Here is a 14,513-nt window from a genome sequence, read left to right on the forward strand (position 1 = left end):
GAGGAGGCTGAATTTTGTACAATCAATCAACTTCACATTCGAGTGTACTGAGCACAGTGAGTAAGTGCATCATGGAAGCGGGTGCAGGGTATTATTTTGATTGAACTTCTTTCAATATACTGATGCTAAAATTGAGTTAAGTTCCCCCTGCCCTCTTTGGAAGTGATAAGAACTGGCAGAAGGGTTATGAGATAGGAAATAAAGATTAATGTCAGCAGGGCTGTAGAGTTACTATTGTCAACATTTTCACTACCTTAAGTCTTTCAACACAAGGTGTATACACTCATATATAGACAAAGAGAAGGACATACAGAAGATACCAGGGAGATATTTCTGTAAGTTTGGGACCAAGAGTAAGACTTCAGATATATGATTCATTCTATGATACATGCACTGCCTTTCAGAAAGTTACAAGTCTGGTAACAAAAGGAAGTTTACTGTAGAAAAACATCAATTCAGTTGGCATTGCATTCACAGAACATGCATCAACTATTACAATCACTAAGACAATTTAAAAAAAAAAGTGTGAAAAAGTTCAGAAAAGATTCAGAAAAGATTAGAAAAGCAGTGATTCACCAAATTCAACAAACAGTTCTTAACACGAGTAGTATGGCTGAAATAGAGTCATTATTTATTCCAAAAGCTCCCAAATGTTCCTGATCCTTCTTCACAGATGCCATTTTTTCTAGAAATATTATGTATTATTGATACTGGCTCAAATGGTGCTATTTGCCTATGCATTTGTTAGTTCTCTTACACAATAATTTCGGTGCACAATCTCAATGGCAAGACTTCATGGTATGCACTCAAGCAAAAGTTCTGTCAGTTTTAATATCTTACCTCTGTAATGCCCAGAGGGGACATATCAAAATGTTTTTAGACCCCACAAGCACTCATGTATATGCAGTCATGGTAGAACAGTCAATAACTTTTTTAAAAAATAGTGCAAAATTAGTGCAAAAGACTGTAGATGTGCAGTTTCTGCAGCTTTAAAGTAGCATAAGAATATTCACACATGGCCTAAACCAACATGGAAGAAGAAAAACCCCAAACCAGCTTTTTGCTTAAATCACAGTTGAAACAGTTTACTCAGTGTTTAAACTATTCGATTTTAAAAACAAACCTTACTTTAAAATAGTGGTACTGTGTGTAAGTCTTCATTTCATAGGCCACATAGGCAATTAGACCTTAATAGGTCTACTGCAATACTGACTACAATGTTGTTTAGCTTGTTTTTAGTAAACTGAATACTGTTGCTACAGATGTATTAAAATAATATTAATTTTGATAAAATACAATCATTGCTGGAATTTCACCTCACTAACGCAACTTCACTAAGGAATGACTCTGCCCTTTTACTGACAAAGTATTTTACTATTGGAGATTCATGCTAGCACAGCTTCTAGTGCCTGAGATGGCTCCACCTGTAAGACAACTCACGTACACTGGCGCATCCTCTGTGCAAACAACTCAAAGGCCAAAGCCACCAGGAAATGTAACAGGAAAAAAAAAAATCAAAAATAAGACATGAAATTATAATTCAGATGAGTAACAGGGCAAGACTAGAAGACCTCTCAAAGTTTCAAAATAAAGATCTTTATTTCAAAATAGTGTTTGAGAATAGCACATCCAGTTGATATAAAATACAAATAGCAAGTTACCATTTTTTCAAATGGGCCAGTTTGCAGAACTATTTACTGAAACACTGTACAAGTTCACAAGAGCTATTATAAAACAGACAGTTAAGTTCTGATGTTTTAATTTTATTTAAACTGTATTTTCACATTTGACTCCTTCTAATTCTGCTTGATTTAATTACACAAGGTGCTTACAAGATTGCCTATAGAGTGAAAATCACAAAACAGCATTTAAGAATATAAACATAGAAAGGAATTACTTAAACTACATACTAATATTCTCTGCTACAGATACATTTTACAAAAGTGCTAATATCTCTATGACAAACAGTAGCAGACTATATTTAAATGTCAAAGAAATCACATATTTTTAAATTTTTTTTCAATTGTCTGTAACACTTTGATACTTCTACTCACTATGAGGGTTAAACAACACTATTTTCACTTCCTAGTATTTCACAAACGAAGTGGGAAAAGAAGTAATATATTTGCATACATGTGTGTGCATGTGAGAGAGAGGCTGTACACATACACATAAAGGCATCAATAAAGTTCCTGTAATTATTATTTGTATTTTAACAGTATTGGAAGTAAATGCTTAATAGCAAAGACATTTCCAAGGTTTTCATAATTTCAACAGATCAAAAAACCCTCTCAATTCCTGTAAGTAGAAACAAGGGTTTGTGCTGGGCAAATTGTATAGATAAACTTTTACACAGATTGGCATTTTCATTTTTTCTTAACTATATCTTTCTGCGGTAAAAATATTTTTTATTAGGATCTGGTATTCATTAAAAGCTTAATACAACTGTGCAGTTTTCCAAGCACAAAAATGAAAATGCTCTGGCAGGTCACAGACATTGGGTCAGGACAGGACACTGGAAACCTTCTTCCCCATTCTCAAAAGCACAGTTGGACAGCCATAATTCATCTCTCCATGACCAGAAGGACATGAGGAAGGACAGTTTATGCTGCTGCCTAGCACCAGAGAGTACATCCCCATGACCACGGTGTCAACCACAGAACTACATTGGGTGAAGCAGTCTCTACACTTTTTCCAAGGTGCATCAAGTCCCAGTGCTCACTGTGATGCCCCCAATTTCCCCAGAGGCATTATACCTTACAAAGGCAAAATGCCTCCAGGCACTGCCACTCAACCAAGGCACCTCTTCCCCCCTTCCCAGAGTGGTTCAGACTTTTAGGAGTCATAATTGAGCCCTGTGGGCCTGATTCTGAGCTCAGGGAATTTATCAATTTAACTATATGATTCCTTATTAGCCTGCCTATTACCATAATATCTTTGTGCTCTCTAGCTGGAGCTAAACCAATGGAAAATTCTGACATTAATGAAAATGCACCTAGTTTATGCAACACCGATCTGAATCTGGCCCAATATATGATAAACAAACCAAACAAACAAACTGAACCAAAACACCATGGTACGGATCAATTCTTGTAGTAACTATGAAAAAACAGGTAAGAAACCCTCAAGGTAAGTCTGCACTGTATGAGAATACACCACAATATCGCAGATGATAAGGCAAAACGTAACACCTCCCAGCTCCCTAGCACAGTTGAGGATTCGGCTATGTTACCTTCAGTGATAACTTGCAGTAGTAGGCACTACTAGTCAGTGTTCACAGGGAGAGAAGCTTTGGTTCCTACCAGACCATTTGTTGACTTAGCTTCACACGCCTGTGATCTTTAGCTTGTCACATTTGCATAAACTGAATTCACTACAGCGGAAAGAGACATTTATGGTCAATTCACTCTACAGAAATATGCTATTGGCTCTCGATGACTCTTGTAACAAAGCCTAAATTTATGAGATCCAACAACCTACAAATGGGACATCTGGAGTGTAGACAGGAAAGTTTATGTGATCAAGATGTGTAGGTGGTTTACACTGAAAAGTTGACGAGCTACAGACATGGATGTAAGAAACTAACAAGTGGTAAAGAAAATGGTACCATTATTCCCGAAATCTGGGAATGACATAAACCTCTTTCTGTGTTGGACCAAGTCCTTTTGACAATTACAATGACAAGCAGAGATTTTTTCACAGAAAACCTTAATCATATACAGGGAAAAAGTTGCCATCAGATCCTAACTGTATTTTTCAAATATTTTAAATCCCAATCCTTTTATTTTTAAAGGACTTCATACATTTTTTAGATTTCATTCTTTTTTTCACAGTTATTTTAAAATAACACTTAAAACATATCTGAGAATAAACATTTTTGCATTTGCATTTTATGTTCAATGACAGAATTTCTTGATCAAGTCAGTTTTAATTTTGTCTTTATAACCCATTTAAATTCTGCCATCCTCTGCAGATCTTTCTCAAGCAGTGAAGAAATAAATACTACATTATGTGACTGGCTCTAATACCCCAAGCACTGACAGGGCCACTTATCGTCAGGCTTAGATTCTTGAGTTAAATTCTGATAATCACAGAATCATAGAATAGTTAAGGGTTGGAAAGAACCTTATATAATTTCCTTTTAATAGCCAAAACTTGAAATTTGTTAGTCTATTAGTTAGTCTGTTAGCCTAAGGATATATTTCATGTCTATACAGATTTACGAAGTCTCTTTCTAAAAAGAAGCATTTCAAGTAATATTAGTAGTGAAGAAAAATATAAGTTCTCTGTTCTGTCTTGATTTATAACAATGAAATCTTGTTACTCTAGCCCATGGCAAAACTTACATTGATTTTAGTTTGCCATATCTTCCCATAGTATCAATACTGAGATATTCAAAACAAAAGAAATATTGCCAACGTGACTACTGTAGCAAAACCAACAGTAGATTTCTGTTGCTAACTTCTCGATTAAGTTTAAAACAAGAGAGCAAAGTTGATTTCAACCCAAACAGATTGAAATAAAGTTATTTTGCTTTTCAGAATGCCCGTAAAGGCATGTTATGCATGGAGGCATTTAAGCGTTTAAACATTAAACTAGGTAAAGGCAAATACTTAAGTCTTTGCCCTGTAATCTCTTCTCTGACAAAAATCTGTCATTTTATTCAAATGGCAATTTTGCCCTCATGCAGCCTGTGGCATCAGGCCTATAATTCGGTTTCAATAAAGTCTTCCATTTGCAAAGCCAAAAGGAAGCTGGAATGTAGCTTGAGTTTCACATATAAAGCTATACAATTTGTGTTAGAATACAGATTTGAGGACTGGTTTAAAAAAAAAAAAAAAATTATATAAAGAGAATTAACAGTGCAATACCAGTTGGTTGTGTGAATATCTTACCTTGTATTTCTTCAAATGTATTTAAAGAAAAGCTCTCCAGTTTTATAGAGAATAAAATAAAAAGGGATAAATATTTCATGACGGGAAGCAGATCCCACAGCATTCCATGCAGATCTCTAAGCAATCTGAAGATTCACAACATGCGTCCATTATGCCACAGTCCATATCACATGGGCAGTTACAGTCATCTCCCATCTCGTCCCCACAGCAGCAGCAGCAGGCCTCCGATGTGCAGATGCCACAGGATGCTTCTCCGAGAACAATGTTACAGAGGGTGAGAAATTCACAGAACAAGCAAGCCAGTATACAGTGAACACAGCAATCTTCATAGGTACCAGTTCAGTATCATGTCATGTACAAACAAAAAAAACCAAACAAACAGAATGAAGAAAACAAAACAAAAAAAGGGGAAAAAAAAAAAGAAATCATTAACATGTTATTCTAAATCCAGTTATAGCACAATATAAAAAATAAGTAGCTGAAAGACAATGATTCAGAATAGCCATAATCTAGCACCACAAAGAAGATGTTTCCTAACTTCAAGGTCACTTTTGAGGCCTAACTCATCTCCTAGTTCAGTTTTGGTGCAAGTTTCCTTTTGCCACTTCACTTCATGCAAATCTCCAGTACTAAGCATCAGCTTAGATCCATTTTTCCAGTCATTTATTATGTAAAATACCCATATCTATTATCTTCAGTTGTAACTTCTGCAGGCCCACAAAGTGATTAAAAAAAAAAAATCAGCTTATGAAGGAATCTATCTAAAATTATTTCCAGCCTCTCCAAGTACATCTTGCCTTTCTGAATCTCTTTTGCTACTTATGAAGAAAATAAGGGAGTTGCCACATTTTTTGCACAACTTAAACCAGCATAACAACATGCTATATGTATTTCTGTACTTTCAACAATATGTAAAACATTCAACCAAAACAGATTTTTCTATTGCTTTTCGACATAAATCTCTTAGCAAACCTCTTAATGTACTAGAATCTTCAATAACCACACTTGAACATCAACATCCATCTGTCATAAGTACTATTAAATTACATGGGATAATTGAGGTGACCCACAAACTGTCTGCACCCAAAGAGTAAATATATAAAATAACTTCAAATAATTAATACATTCACAAGACAAGAAAACAGAAAGAGTGCAACTAAACATATGCCACTGAAAAGGAAACTGCAGGAGCAAGGGATATGCTCAGTTATTTTCACTCTCCTTCACTAGTAAGCACATAATATGTATAAATTTGTATGTATAAACATATTTAATCTGTAAGAGGCAGTGAAGAGTCCTCCAGAAAGAAAACAAAAACTTAAAAATTCAAGAAATATTCAGGATAGAGAATTACTGTTCTTTCCTAGCATCAGCTTTCCTTCTTTTTACTGCTTACTAGTCCTGAACTCTTTTAGCCACAGACAGTTGAAGACTGGGAAAATGTGCAGGGGAAAATATTCTGCACCAGGCTCATCCTTTCTCTGTCCCTAAATTCTGTCAAAGGTATCTGCTATGAGAGGCCAGTAGGAAAAAGCATATTGAGCTATATGGGTAATTGGTCTGACTATCTACAGACTTTACAGTTCACAGGCTGGAGACTGCTATCATAGGGGAAGGGCTGCAATTACTTGCAACAGTAATACAATTACCAGGACTCCTAAACAGATTTATAAATGTCAAAAAATGATGCAGTAGCTGTGGCAAGTAACGATTGAGTCAAAGGACTTCTAACATTACAGAAACTCTCACTGCAGGATAGCACAGCGATGACTTTACATGAGCAAGCACAAGTACTAAAGCAATGCAGTGATAGTCTTAGACATGCAAAACATGTCCTAAAGAGCAAAATAAATACCTGAGCTCTTAGTCCACTCTAAACATCACAATACTGGGGATTCATTTCTTTACTTCCTACACTACTTAGATCACTGAGATCACAGGTTAGCTTGGGAATACCTGTACTGCAATGTGCTCACAGTCACAATATGCAAAATGAGCACTTATGTCCAAATGAAAAAAAATGGAAATGTCAGGAAAAGCAAGAAAAAAAACAAACAAGGAAAGCCACAACAACAAAACTATGAAAAAAAAAAACAAACCAAAAAACCCAAACCAAAACACAAGAACCAAAAAAACAAACCACAAAACCCCCACAGAAACAAACAAACAAACCTCAGAAACTCCCCACTACTGTGCAGCATCAAAACTGAGAGGAAACTACAGGTAAGATTGAGTTGTTTTTAAAGAAAGTTGCTGCTTGTATTAAAAAGCTGCTTTTCCCAAAGAAATACTATCACTAAATAAATGATCTTCATAGCAAATGCAGAAGATATGAAATAAAGCTGAGGAGTATCAGTTCACTGAAGAGGACCAAAGCCAGAGTGATAGCGATTAATTAGCTGGTTGTCATGGAGATGGTGTTAAATTTGTTCAGGTACAATCTCCTTTCAGATTTTCTTTTAATATGAAGGAAAAAGATAAAGAAGCCAAGAGTTCTATGTAAGAAGCCTTCATATTTGAGGAACTGAGATTTTTACTATTTTGCATCTTTAAAATACAGCTAAAAGAAGACAATGCCACAACAAATTCTGTTCTACAAATATTGTTTTTAAACAAAGGACCATAAGAAAACTTCATGTGTATCAGTACTGAAAATCATGTTCAGCAAACATTGACTGCTTCATGCAGGGATATATAAAATTGCAGCAAGAGAAATAAACAGTCACAAAAATTATAATGCACATATTTATTATTGGGCAAGAGAGAGAATTATAAGTTAAATGAATGGGACTGCACTCAGAAAGCACTTTCTGGACCCACAAGAAAACTTCACCTTTCTAATCTAAAAAAACCACAAAATCAATACTTACAAGAAGAGTTTGTGCTGATTTAAATAAAGGTATTTCAAAGGTAAAAACTATGAAAAACTGGCCCAAGACACAGAAAGAAATTTTGGCCATTAGTGCTATGATGAAAACTCTGGGGTAGGTCTTTCTTTCTATCTCTTCTTCACTGACTGAAACACTAAAAGGATTCATTTACCAACTGTTTATTTTATTTCCTTCTCCCCAGATGGTAAAACTAATTTTACATTCAGAAAATCTTTACATAACAATACTTTACTTAACCCACACACACTTAACAGAAAGTAAAGATGCCATTCACTGCTTTCTTCATTCTTGCAATGACTCATTTCTACAATGAACATAAACTTTGATCCACATTTCAAGGACAAACCCAAAATAGTCTTGCTTTTATGTTCTTCATGCTATTGACTTTTAACAGCTATCCAGGTAGTCATTATTTAACCCATGACGAAGCATACTGTTGCCTAGTCCTGCCTAACTTGCTGAATTTCGAATCATGACTCTAAAGGTCTAAATATTTGGATAAAATGGGTGGAAGAATAATTTCTTCCACATATGACTCCTACTTCTTAGCTTCTTATCTACAGTGGCAATTATAAGGAAAAGACAGTCACTGCTGGGTTTTGGTTTGTTTTTTTTTTGTAATAATAACCAATTTATTTTTGTAATAACCAATCTACATGCTACACAAAACTCACATCCTTCTCTAGTACCCGCATTCCTACAGAAACCTGTCAGTTCCACAGGAAAAAATATGCAGCTAAACCCCACTTCCTTTCATTTCTGTTGCAGGGTGTCATGATCAGTGGAATCTAGCCACATAGAAGATGCTTTATAAACCTCACTCCAAAAAAGATGATCTCAGGTTTTTCATTACCATGTTGGAGACCCCTAAAATATATTTCACTGCTTTTACAAGACTTTCTGATAATTCTTTCCTGCTTCTAAGACCAAAGAGTCTATTTTAAATTACAGATTAAATTTCAAAACTATTTTAACTTATTAAGAATAAAGACTATACTTAACTTCCACTCTTTGACCTTACCATATCAAAATTCTAATAGCTTTTGCACATGAGTGATTGGTGGAACACATTAACCGAACTGGAACTAAACTTAATTTCTGTATTTGGGAAAAAAAAGTAAATTGGGTGATCTTAATGTCTGACAACATGTTTTCTGTAAACCCTGAGTGTATTTTAATATTTTCTGATAAACTATAAAGAGATGCCAGCTTAAAATGATTTATTTCTTTGCATTCTTTTTTTTTCTTAATTAGAATTAGAAGAATCATACTTCTTTTCCCATTAGATATATCAATGTAATTAAGAATTACATGTGTGCCTTTATCAAGGACCAAACTCCATCTGCCTTGATGTTTATGATGCAGTACTGTTGATAACATTAAATACTTCCACAGAGAAAGAACTTAGTCTATGTCTACTGCATAAGCCTAGCATTAATGAAGATAAGCTTTTCCTTAGGACTTCCATACTACACCACAAGTCTCAAATTTCCATAGTCTTTCAATTCTTCTATTATTACACTTTACTGAATGGAGGAATGCTGCACTACAGACCAGCACTATACAAAAGTAAACATATGCGGTGTCAAACACTGTACAGACGTAAATTTTAGAGCCCCAAAAATGGTACATCTGCTTTAGTTCTCTTTTCAAATGCATTTAATTTCATCAAAGCACACTATCGCATTTGTTGACTATGACCAAAAACTATGTTGAATGGCATAAATTACAAAAGGCTTGGTTTGTAGGAAGTGATAGTATAACTTATTAGATGAACTTAACAGTTGGGGAAAAAAAGATGAACTTTCAGACATGCAAGCTTATATTATCCTTACATTTAGCCTGGGATGAAAATTAGACCTGAAGTTAAAAGGGTCATTCCAAGAAGCATTTTTAAATACCAATGCAAGTAAAGATGTTTCCTTAGTCCTCTGGCACATTGCTGAAAGTTACATGTTTGTTAGGGAACTTCGTCAAAACTGTTAAACAATGCCAAGGCAAACAGAAACCCAACCAACTTGTCCAAGGTTTTGCTGCTTATATTGTATACATATCCAGCTACTTTGTGCTGATTTAACCAAAGAGTATATATACAGTACACGTAAATCTACTTTGGCGTATAAATATTACGACACACAATATTCTGACAAGAAATAGCCTAAAATACTTTAAAACACCTTAAAATACCTTAAAACCTTCACATATTTGATCAAAGTCCAGAGGGCCCCAGTCTATTCCAGTGTCAGGGCTCTGAGACTTAAGTTGGAAACAGAGCACTGCACCAGCTACTAAGAAGGATAAAAATAACTGTTAAACAGCTGAACCCAGGACACTCAGCTGTAACAGCTATGCTCATTTAAGCAAAAGAAACAATATAAACAATTAACTTTAAATTTTGTCCATGTCTTTAAATATTTGTTTGTGCACACCACTCTTTAGTTCCAAAACTTTTGCAAACAGACATTACCCCGATCTCTAATTCCTTTTAAATACCAAGATGCACATTTCTTTCATTTCAACTTCCCCTTCATCACCTCCTCTTCATTTTTATGAAAAGGTGTAGCTCTACTTAAGAAACAGACTTTTAAGATAACTATTGACCATCGAAACTGTACAAGGGACAAGGAAGTTAAACTGAAAAATGTACAGAGAAACACACACAGGCTGATTTGTGCTGCTTTTGTAATGTTTGACACCAAACTGTCACAAACTGACCCAACGAGCTTTCATATCAAGCAGGCAGGTCACACATGATAAAAGGTTTTAATGTCTGCAACAGTAAATAAGCTCGCTTACAGGATGGTGACCCTGGTCAGCTTCTTACTAACTCTATTCACCGAGTTCAGCCAACTCAGAACAAATCTCCAGGCACTCTGCTGTCTCACAGCAAGAACCAAGAAGGGCAGAACCACAATCAAAGTGGTACCTGAGGTTGTCTGCGGTGGTTTATTGCTGGCCCCTGCAGAGCCCAGAACAGAAGCCCCAGCAGGTGCTACAGGCAGCAGCAGCAGGGATGAACACGCAGCGCTGACAGTGGAGAGAGTCCACAGCCAGAGTGGCACAGCCAGTGTACGAGGAACCATCCCACACAAGTGTCTTAAAGGTGTGCGTTGCACTGAGGTGAGGCCTAAATTTCCCAAGCAGCTGTCCACACACCATCACACCACTGTTCCTGTAATGTACAGGGTTGACGTGCAGCATCTGCTACCCATTCCCACCCAGAAAAATGCTCAAGGAAAAGTAAGAAATGCAGAAAGAAAAAACTGACATGTCTTATGGAGTATAGTTATCTCTAGATAACAGAGCTACATCTATTTAGACAGAGGAAAATATACTTACAAAGCATAGTGTATGTGACATTTTGGCATTTTAAAATAGAAGACTATCTCAATTGATCAAAAAAATTAGAATGTTGCCTGAACAGGAAAATTACACTGCAAAACACATGGAAACTTTCACCAAATTCTCAATGCAGCTGTAACTTCAGGAGTAAAATGATCCAGTTCAAACATACAAATATACAAAAAAAAAAATGGGCCAATTTCCAGCATCTAAGACTTCCTTAGAAGCTTTCTTTGCCATTGCTCATCACTGCAAATACTGAGACTAGTTAGGTGCTAGCTAGACCACGACCTTAGACTGGATACTGTGAGAAGACCTTTTTATGTTACAGTCCCTGTTTTCCACTCACTTTTGCTACACAACATGAAAATCACCTCCCAGGACCTCTGTGCAAACAAAAATATTACCCAGCCTTAAAACATACAACTCCTCAAAATGCCTTCTTAAAAATCACAGGTTTGACCATATTATAATGTTATCTGCCCACTGCCCGATTGACAGCTGTGTTCTGATACGACCTTGTCCCACAATAAAAGCTGTGTAGCAATTCACGCTTAGTCACAAATCCACTTTAAATCAATTTCTAAAAGATAACAATGGAAATTTTGGCCCAAATAGAGAGATTTGCAGAATACTAGGTAGCTGCCTAAATTCTACTTAATGCTATGGGATAGATTTCAGAAGTGTATGCATGTTTAGAAAAAAACAGAGAAATGATCAGCAGATACTTCCGCAATGTTAGGCGATGCGTGGTATAATGCAGTTATACCAAATTTCAGTAAATAATACCAGTCCAATGACAGAGTAGTATATAAAAGAAAACCTACTGTATATAAAAGAAAACCTACTGCTGCTCTTGTGGCACTCAAGAAGGAAAAAAGTAATTAAAAATAAATAAAATCATAGGTCTAAAAGGAAAGGAAAGTTGACTGAAAACTATTTTTCAGTTTATACAAAGTTACATAAACCAAAATAAGATGCTCCTATATCAAACAGAGGTCTGCTACCCTGCTAAGAGAACTACCCACTACTTGCTGTGTATATGAACCTAGTGGTTCTTAAGACTGTGGCTTAACACAAAGGGTATTTGGTGGACTTGCTTCATCTTCAGTTAAGCCATGAATATCACTTGGGATACTGTAATAACTTAATGTAGTCAGCACCGTAAGTTAAATAGTGCCCACCAACCCCATGCTTGGATTCATCACTTCGAACAGATGAAGTTGCATTATACTAAAAAGGGGAAAAAGTGTCTTATTTAAATGCACACTGAAAAGTTGAATTTTAAACAATGGATTTAAAAAAAACCTACAAGTTGGGTGAGATGGTTCACTGCATCTCTAAGTTCAGCAGCACAAGATACACAGTCCAGCAGGTTGAGGAAAGTTGCTTCAGGACTTGCTCCTGGAAAAGCACAAGTGGCAACTTCAATCTGGCTGCAAGCCTTCACTGCCTGTCCTTCTCCAGAGCCTCACCCCTACACTGCAGGCTTTCTTTTTCTACCTCACATAACCTGCATCTAGCCTTAGTACACTTCCTAAGACCCATCTTAAAAAAAAATCCTTGGAACAAAGATGCCTTCTAATGTCTGTCTGGTTTAGGGAGTCTGGGAAGGAATAAAGTGAAGAACTCTCTGCACACACAGGTGGCAGGCTCATGATTTGCTCATAGTAGTTTAACAAGCTACCATTTCCAGATGAATACAGCAATTGTGTATGCTCTCAGCCTTTTGCATAGGTGAAGTACCACCCTAAACTCAAATTATCACAAATTACTGGAGTGGTGGGAACTATCCTGATAACTAAACTTGCGAGGTCACAGAAACATGACAAGAAGCAAGAGCTCTGTTTCAAAACTGTATTAAAACCTGTGTTCCCTCTCTCCATCGCTAACTTTAATAAATGACTGCTTTTGTTATAAAAACGCGTAACATAAAGCTTCAAGAGGTTTTGGTAGGAAAACTTCTTTTTTCATTTTTATAAAACTATTAGTGCCTACTTCATTTTGTCCCTTCCACCTGCTTAATTAAATTCCTTTTCCATCTGTCCCACTTCCAGTTTCTTCTTCTGTTTTCTCCTCCAACTCTTCATGTCATTACTACTTATACCTTCCACTACTCTAATACATATATGTATGTAATTCAGCTACCCATTTTTCTTAATTTCCTAACATGTAGATTTACCATTAGCTGCTACGCTGCTATCTCCGTTAGAACTCCTCCCCTGTTAAAGTTGCTTCAGAGAGGTTCTACTGCTTCCAAACACAGCAGCTAGACTGCTGCCTTTTAACTTGTTTACAATTGCTTTTGCAGGTTTCCAGGTGTTTCTCTGCACTACATACGACAGGTGCCATGGAGTGACAATTCTCTGCTAGAGGTCTTACCAGCCAGAGTTTTGGGAGAAATGTGACACTTCCAACATAAATAAGTAAAATATTATTAAAATTTCTTTGAATTAAAAAAATATTTTATTCCAAATATGCACTAAAACCTATCCAGTTCCTTTGAAAAATCGTTAGAACTGAAACAGTGTTTAAAAACTGTTTTTCAGGAGAGACACTCCTACTATTTCATAATTCCTTTGGAATTTTCTAATGTAAGTTATGGAGCTGAGTAAGAGTTCTTCAGGGACAATATGGATTAACAATAGCTGCAGAGGAAGAGAAGAGTTGGTGAGTGCATTCACACCCTCCTTAAGCTTCACGGGATGCAGAAGTGTTTCTAAACAGCATATTCTGGAATGCTGACACAACTCCATACACTACAGGCTCATTTAAAAAAGGAATTTTTCAAAGCTTCAACACTACTGGTACCAAAATTCCTGTTATATTTTAAGCACTTCAATTTCAAAAGCTCACAACACTTGGAAGAGTTTGCAGCTGGAACAATTAGTAGAAGAGTTGTTAACTATGGTGGGGGATTTTGATGGGGTGGGGTACTGGGAGATTTTATAGCTTGCATTAGGGCTGTCTAGTACTCTGGAAACCAACAGAAGCACTAACCTTCATGAGATGTGCTATCCTGGGTAAAATAATACTGAAATTCATTTACCTTTCTGATATATATCCTCAAGACTGCAGTATATGAAACAACATGCTTTTGCATGTCAAAAAAGGACTCTTCATCAGGGACTGTAGCAATAGGACAAGAGGTAATGGATTTAAACTTCTATGGAGGAAGTTCAGGTTAGATATAAGAAACAAGTTATCTGCTGTGAGGGTGGTGAGGCACTGGAATAGGTTGCCCAAAGAAGTGGTAAATGCTCCATCCCTGGCAGTGTTCAAGGCTAGGTAGGACAGAGCCTTGGGCGATATGGTCTAGGGTGAGGCATCCCTGCCCATGGCAGGGGGGTTGGAACTTGATGATTTTAAGGTCCTCTTCAATCCT

At 36.3% G+C, this 14,513-nt stretch overlaps 1 protein-coding gene across 1 annotated transcript in view; it reads right to left on the reverse strand.

The window, feature by feature from the left end:
- Window positions 1-1,574: 1,574 nt before the first annotated feature.
- MDFIC (MyoD family inhibitor domain containing) overlaps window positions 1,575-14,513 on the reverse strand; it is a 52,164-nt gene continuing 39,225 nt past the window's right edge. Inside the window, 1 exon segment of the mRNA XM_061467686.1 lies at window positions 1,575-5,218. Within this exon segment, the coding sequence (XP_061323670.1) occupies window positions 4,971-5,218 (248 nt within the window). The 3' untranslated portion in view covers window positions 1,575-4,970.

The sequence above is a fragment of the Pezoporus flaviventris genome, unplaced genomic scaffold (genome assembly GCF_033815535.1).
Source record: "Pezoporus flaviventris isolate CSIRO_AGI_PZ_B2104156 unplaced genomic scaffold, CSIRO_AGI_Pfla_v1 ptg000045l, whole genome shotgun sequence".
In the NCBI taxonomy this organism is placed as follows: domain Eukaryota; kingdom Metazoa; phylum Chordata; class Aves; order Psittaciformes; family Psittacidae; genus Pezoporus; species Pezoporus flaviventris.